The 7869-nt window shown below is 46.3% G+C and overlaps 1 protein-coding gene across 1 annotated transcript in view; it reads right to left on the reverse strand.

The window, feature by feature from the left end:
- Positions 1-4405: 4405 nt before the first annotated feature.
- LOC113820614 (uncharacterized) overlaps positions 4406-7869 on the reverse strand; it is a 31918-nt gene continuing 28454 nt past the window's right edge. The window contains exon 6 of the mRNA XM_070113453.1: positions 4406-5383. Coding sequence (XP_069969554.1) covers positions 4979-5383 — 405 coding nt within the window. The 3' untranslated portion in view covers positions 4406-4978. The remainder of the gene's footprint in view (positions 5384-7869) is intronic.

Here is a 7869-nt window from a genome sequence, read left to right on the forward strand (position 1 = left end):
CAGTGTTTGAGGGTTAGTTTACTGTTTCGTGTTCAGTGTTGGTCATCTCGTTGGTTTTCTCATTGGCGCTCCAGGTCATATTGCGTGTTTTTTTTTGGTGTTTTAGTGTGGATGAATTCTTGTGGTTGTTTTAGCATTGCTGCAGTTTGCCTTACGGTTTTGTAAGAGAGCGCATAAGCGTCGTCTTCGCCTCCGCGGCGGCTGAATGCATGGCGCCTAGGTTTGTACTAGTATGATCAGAGACCAGGAGAGGAAAAGAAACAAAAGATTCCAGCAGCGCAGGAACCTGTGATCTATCCCCTGCTGGTGCAGCTTCAGAGTTTCATCTCCTACCTGTAGTCGCTGGTAGCTCCAACCCAGAAGTAAGGCAGGCAGTTCAGGTGATGGCGACCGAAATCACGATGTTTAGAGAGGTGCTGGATCGGGTGAATGCTTTGGTAGAGGAAGTTGGGGAATACAAAGAGCAGAACAGTCAACTTGATGCACGGCGCCAGCGTCAAGAAGAAAGCCTCAAGAACTTGCAGACGTGGAAGCTTGGAGGAGACAAGCTGAGGAGCGTGTGGAGTTTGAGCAGCAACAGCACGTCCCCAACGGGAAATCCAGTCTGCTGATCGGGAGAGGAATGAAACAGGACGCCAGCAGCAGGAAGCAGTAGATGACCAGGACCAGCAAATTCAGCAGCTCCAAGCTCAGTTTCCGGAACGGGAACGTGAACTGACAGAATTTCGCCGTAACCAGCATACGGTATCAACACCTGCCCAGCGACAGCCAAGTGCAGGAGACCTGAATGGCAGACTGTCCTGTGGCAACTATCCTTCTGCCATGAGTGATGTCCACCTGCCTCGTGCACCACAGCAACCCCTCCCACGTAGCAGAGCCCAAACTCCTGAGCCTGTGGGTTGCCTCCCATTGCTTCAACGTCAACCACAACAGTATTTGTGGCGAGCTTCACCACAACTGCCAGCACCTGAAGTCGGAAGAAGTTCTAGTGATCAGATGCCACGCTGCAAGGATTGTACCAGTGCCCACTGCCCATCTGCACAAACCTCCAGCACAGCCCCAGTGTCCTACATATTCACCAAGGAGAAGGTACCTCTTTTTAAGGATGATGCAACAGCTTCGCAGCCGCTTAAAAAGAACCAGGAGATTGAAGGGTGGATACGAGCCATCGAGAATGTAGTGAAACCCTCAAGCTCACAGGCCTACATTCAAGCAGTCTGGGCTAATTGCAGAGGACCTGCCGAGCTGATTATAAACTCTCCTCTTTTTGACCAAATTACGGAGTGGGAGACCTTCAAAGCTGCCTTACGCAGTAAATGTCGTGGAACCTACACTGCAGCAGATTTTTATAAAGTCCTGTATGAAAACCGAATGATGCCAGGACAAGCTCCCATGGATTACTTCCTCCAGCTTGAAGGAAGTGTTTATCAAGGATACCGGGACCATCGTGAGGCAATTGGAGATCCTGCTGAGCTTGTCAGGAAAGTCTTTCTAAGAGGTATCCTGGCTTGGCTGCGGGACTTTTTTGACCTGAAGGAGGATGGGAGTCCAACTCAAATTGCTGAGGCTGCTCAGCGAATTTGGAATTCGCATAATGGCATCAGGCATGGTGATGGTTCCTCACCATCAGAATTTCAGCGCTCACATGACCGTCCCCCATGTGCACGTGATCACTATGCGATGCCTGTTTCGGTCGATACTCCTGTTTCAGCTTTTCCTGTGGCTGTCCAAGGAAAGTTGTGCAATTATCACAAGGTCGCCACCCACAACTCGCCTGAGTGTCGTGTTCTGTCTGCAACGAACTCCAGTGCCCACCCTTCATCCAATCGCCAGTGTTACCAGTGCAAGCGACCAGGCCATTTTGCCAGAGACTGTCCCTTTCAGCCATGCCAGGGCGACAGTGCTCCCAGAGCCACTGGCAGAACTAGCCCAGGGAGCCACCAACCCTCAAGCAGCGGCCACCAGAGCGATAGCCAAAGTGACTTCACCAGGACCTGTGGGACCACTCATGGCACTCAGTGTTGAGGATGTCACTGCTTTGTGATTCATCGACACAGGTTCCGAGATGACAATTATCAAGCCCAGGGCGCTTTAGCTGATTGATCCACATGGTTGTTTATGCCAGAGGATTGCTGCACGTCAACTCTGTGGTGTGACAGGCAAGTCCCTGGATGCCTATAGTGAAGTGACCCTGACCTTCTGCCTTGATGCTGACCTGAAGATACGTCAAGTTACTGTGTGTGACATTCAGTTCCCTGGCGACATTCTCCTGGGGATGGACTTACTGCGGAGGACCTCCTTCAGCCTGTCGTCTAGCTTGCAAGATGACTGGGCGTACCTTACTCTGGAAGGTCGGGCCTTCTCAATCACCTGCACCAATACCAGCTCGTTGCAGTTATGCCTCGTGAATGGAGAGAGTGGTCCTTCAAAAGTAGCTGAACCTGATCAGGTGAACTCTGAGTCCTTGCCTTCCTCTGCAGTTTCAAATTCAAACAACCCTTCACCTTCTGCAGTACACCTCCTACAGACGGAGCTCCTACCAAATACTGGCCCTAGTGATGGTGATATTCTTCTGATTCCCCAAGTTTCAGCTGTGCGCCTCTCCCTACCTCGTTACTACAGCCTCACAACGGCAAGGCCTGTACGACTGACACAGGGAACACGCTTGGGGACTGTAACTCCAGTGGATGAAATCTACACCACCGAGACATCACGCACTGTGCCACTGAATCCAGTCATTGCTGGGAACACAGATCCCATCGAGACTGACTTCTGGGAGGACAGTGAGGAAGCTGTGGACTTTAACTGGGAGGAAGATCTTTTTGATCAGATGCATGGTCTGGAAGACTTCGGTTACGATGATGAGCTGGATCTCTGCAGAGGAACTACCCCCGTCATTGGCACTTGCTGCAGTTGAAGCATTTGAAGGTTTGGAGGATCTGCCACACCCACGCTTGAATGAACTTGCTACAGACCTACAGCACTTGGAAGACCAGCGCAAGAAGCTACACTCACTCCTTTATCGTTACTGAGAACTTTTTGATGGAGGGGAAGAAGTAGCTGGCCATATTCCAGGTGTTCAACATCTGATTAATTGGTTGATGCTACCCCTGTGTGCACTCGGCAGTGGCAACTCCCTCAAATGACACGAAGCATCATTCGAGAGCAGTGTAACTCTATGCTACAGCAAGGAGTGAGTTAGCCTTCAACATCACCATGGCTTAGCCCTGTGGTGTTAGTCAAGAAAAAGAATGGAATGGAATACAGTCACCACAGCAAATACATATCCGTTTCCTCGCATTGAAGAACTCGACGAGTTGGGTCCAACAGATACTTTCACCATATTGGATGCCAAGGCAGCCTACTGGAGTGCTGAGGTCCATCCAGAGGACAGACCAAAGACTGCCTTCAGTGATGGATACAGACTTTTCCAGTTCTGTAGACCCATTTGGTCTCAGCACAGCCCTAACAACATTCCAACGAACTGTGACATCGTCCTCTCTTCAGTTCTAGGGCGCCATACCCTAGCTTATCTGGATGATATCATCATTTATTCAAGAGGCTTTCCACATCTGTCAGACCTGGAGGAAACACTGAAACTCCTCTCTGCAGCTGGATTAAAGTTAAATTCCAAGAAGTGCAGCTTTGCTACAACCACCACCAACTTTTTGGGATTCACTATATCTCCTGAAGGTGTCCAGCCAGATCGTAAGAAGGTTACTGCCATTTCTGAGACCCCTGTGCCCCACACTGTGAAGGTTCGTTTTCTTGGCGCTACTGGCGTCTTCAGAAAACACATCCAAGGATATGCAACCCTAGCTGCTCCCCTGCATCTTCTAAAGAAAGGCCAACCGTGGAAATGGGGTGAAGACCAGGAGGCTTTCGAAAGCCTTAAAGAACATCTTGTTTCTTCACCTGTTCTCCAACAACCCGACTTCTCTAAACCATTTGAGTTACACACTGATGCCAGTAGCCTTGCTGTAGGAGCTGCACTGATACAAAGGGACGCAGATGGAACACCTCATGTTGTTGCTTACTATAGCCACAAGTTGCGAGATCCAGATAGCCGATATCCTGCAATAGACTGTGAAGCCCTTGCTGTTGTCGAAAGTCTTCGGGTCTTTGACTCGTATCTTTATGGTAGAAAGTTCATTGTCTATACCGATCACAGACCACTAGTCTATGTTTTCAAGCGCCGCACCAAATCACCAAGAATGACTAGGTATGCTCATGACTTATCTTTCTAAGACTTTGAGATTCAATACAAAGAAGGACCTGCAAATTCTGAACACAAGACTGATTTTGTACGGAATAAAATGAAGGCCAATATGCATGAAGGTGAATTTTTTTGGCATCTCTATACGCCTTTAGCACTTCACAGGGTAATATAGGAGATTCAAGCATGTTTTTATATATATCTTTTAATTCCATTTTTTACAATACAACCCCGGCCATTTTGGATACTTTTATCATCTTTCCAGGAAAAAAAACTTACAAATTAATAGTGTACATAGAAAAATAATACAATACAACTGCAACAACAGTAAAACCCTAAACCATTTCACTGTGGACATGTCTTAGTAACTTTCAAATAACAAATCACTGTCACACCCAGTATTCTTCAACAAATGGAAACACATTAATTTGTTTACATTTTTATAAAACAAACTATCTAAAGGAGTCCAGCACATATTCTTGATCCCCTATGACTCTTTGCTGAAAGGAATAGGTTAAACGACAATCAGTGGCCACTGAGCCCTTCTTATTAATGGATTTATGTGTTTTCTGAAGATTGTGTTTCCAAATCTACATAGATTCCAATTTATCTTTTAACATAACAAATACAGTTATTGTAATAACTCAAGGAAATATCTTTCTGTATTTAATTAATTCTTAAATTTGCAAAAAAAAAAAAAAAAAAAAGTACAAAGCAAAAAAATATATGCAAAATATCTGAACATTAAGTCAAGACTTCTTTTTATGGCAAGCCAAACAAATCCAATAACGAATTCAGTTTAATATTCAATAATCTAATATTTTCCTGTGGGAGCTCACCTAACCATTCTTGGGGTAGTTGTGAATAACCAATGGTAGCACCTAAGATCCCTCCCACAACACTTGCATGGGCACTGACACCAGTGCCTCCTCTCATTACAATATTCACGATCTCAGTCTTGAAATCGAACTCATCCTTACTCATCACAGTATACAATAAACTCAATGAAGTTGTTGCATCGTCTCCACTGACTGCCTTACTGTTGACATCAGTGAAAGCCCTCCTGAAGTCTTCTCTATCATTTTCTTCAAGAATCTTCAGAGCGACTTTTTCTTTGATATCATCAATCAAATTAATAAATGAAAGCTCCCCACTGCACATCTTACCCTGAAAAGAGAATTTACCGAAAAGACAATTACTATTACTATACTTTAAGAATGAAAATCTGTTATTCTTATTACTGTTTTTATCTAATATTAATATGACAGCAATGTTGATGATGACAGCAAAGCTACAATGGGCAGTACGTGTAACCTGCACAAATGGATATGGTTAGTTATTATTCTTTTTTAAATTAAAAGCAAAGACAAAAAAGGAGAGCATTATTTTTATAAAACAATAAAATACAGGATCTGATCGAAGACCATAAACAAAATCCTATATCAAAATTATCAAACTTATAAAAAATATCACCGGTATCAAATCAATAGATTGCAAGTGCTACTTTTAAAGTTCATTTGCTTGATTTTGGTGGAAATTGCCTTTTCAAGTTTTTTCTATGGAGGCCGAGTATATGCAACACATCATCATCTAGAAGCTAACGCCGACATGGGTGCATAGCTGCATCCACCCTTTGCTTGTACCTGCGAGGGTCCCTCATGGTAAGCCGCCCGGCAGGGAATCGGCCTATCTCAAGCTTCTCACAACAGGTTTCATCAATCTACCCAAGCTACGACTTCCTGGGTCGTCCCACAGGCCTCCTCCATCCAGGGTTATCTCGTACAGTGACAACCTGGTGGGCAGGATCATCCTGAGGAAAGCGAGCCAGGTGCCCATATAGCCTGAGTTGGCAATCACAGATTGTCCTGTGCCAGTCTCACGGTACAACCATTGGTTTTGCACATGGTTCCGCCAACTGTACCCCATGATCTGGCGCAAGGACCTATTACAATAGGTGTCAAGATATGACTCCAAGGTGCAGGATATGTCCAGGTTTCACTACCGTATAGCAAAACTGGCATTATCAGGGCCTTGAAGACGCAAAGCTTGGTCCTTCTGCACAGGTACCAGCATCTCCAAATACTCTTGTCGAAAGAATTCATGACCCCTGCTGCCAGGCCAATCCGTCTGCTGACTTCCTGGTCTGACAGCCCAGAGTTATGAACTACACTACCAAGGTATGTAAAACTCTCTGTGACTTCAATGTCCTCGCTGCAAGCACGTACCGACTGCACAGGTTCTCCTAATATGTCCCCAAAGTCCTGGATTTTGGTCTTGATCCAGGAGACCTCTAGACCCAAGGGCTTCGCTTCATTACTAAATGCATCGAGAGCCACCACTAAGGATTCCAAAGACTCAGAATAGCAACATCATCAGCAAAGTCAAGGTCGGTAACCCAGAGTTGCTCCACAATGACTTTGAACAGTAGCTTTGCCTAGTATCCAGTCCATGCAAGTGTTGAAAAGTGTTGGTGCAAGGACACAGCCTTGCCTCACTCCTGAACTAACAGGAAAGAAGCTTGACAGGCCCCCACCACACTTTACAGCACTTTCATTACCAGTATACATACTTATTATTAGTCCAAAAATCCTATTGTGGACTTACCAGGAGTGAATGGACATTGCTCCGGCCTCTGGTGCCTCAGTAGGTGGTCTCTAATACATCTCAGAAGGATGTGGGCGAGAACCTTACCTTCCAGAGAGGGATGACCACACCCTTCAACAGGTCAGGGGGAATGGTACCGGACAACCAGATAGCAGCCAGGACAGCATGCAACCCCTGTGCCATAGGTTCACCACCAGCCTTTAACAGATGGGATGCCACAAATACCTGCTGCTTTACCTCTCTTCAGCTTGGAGATAACCCCCCCCCCTTAACTTCAGTTAGGGAGGGAGGGTCCTCACTGATGAGTGGGTCCAGCAATGGAATCTCGGCACTACCCACATCCAAGTTAAGTGTTGGTGGGTCAACCTGGTACAACTGCTCAAAATACTCAGCCCAACGTTCCCGTACTGCAACAGGATCTGAGACGATCTGGCCACTTACTAAGCAAACTGCTGTCACCTGTGAAGAGGGCTTGGAGTTCAGCTTTCTCTGGGCTTGGTATGCAGGACGAAGGTCATTTACTAAGAAATAGCCTTCGACCTCCTCAGTAAGACTCCTAATAAACTGTTCCTTGTCCCTTCTTAACAGAGACCGAGTTCTGCGAACCTGAGAACATTGCAAATCCCGATCCCCTGCCAGACAAGCCGAACGAAAAGCATCTGTGGCTTCTAGTGTTTCCTATGTGATAAAATTCTGTCTCGCTCTCGGGCGTTCATCAATCGATTCTTGAGCTTCATCAAGTGTTTTGCACTTGAAGATATCCCACAGAAGTACAGAGTCCGTCAGATTGTCGAGCACTGTAAAACGACTAGAGATTGCCACAGCAAACCCCCTGGCACACTCCCCCTCCCTCAGCCTGTCCAAATGAAACATCCTAGGGCAATTTTGAAGTGGACCTGGAGAATAGCCACAACCAATCTATGGTCACTACCACAGAACTCAGCACTCCTATATACCCTGCAGTTCTGGAGGATCCTCCAACGAATGCAACCAAGTATGTGGTCGATCTCCTTGTCCAACGATGTGGGTCTGAGCGCTGGTACGAGGAG

Source organism: Penaeus vannamei, chromosome 34 (assembly GCF_042767895.1).
Source record: "Penaeus vannamei isolate JL-2024 chromosome 34, ASM4276789v1, whole genome shotgun sequence".
NCBI lineage: Eukaryota > Metazoa > Arthropoda > Malacostraca > Decapoda > Penaeidae > Penaeus > Penaeus vannamei.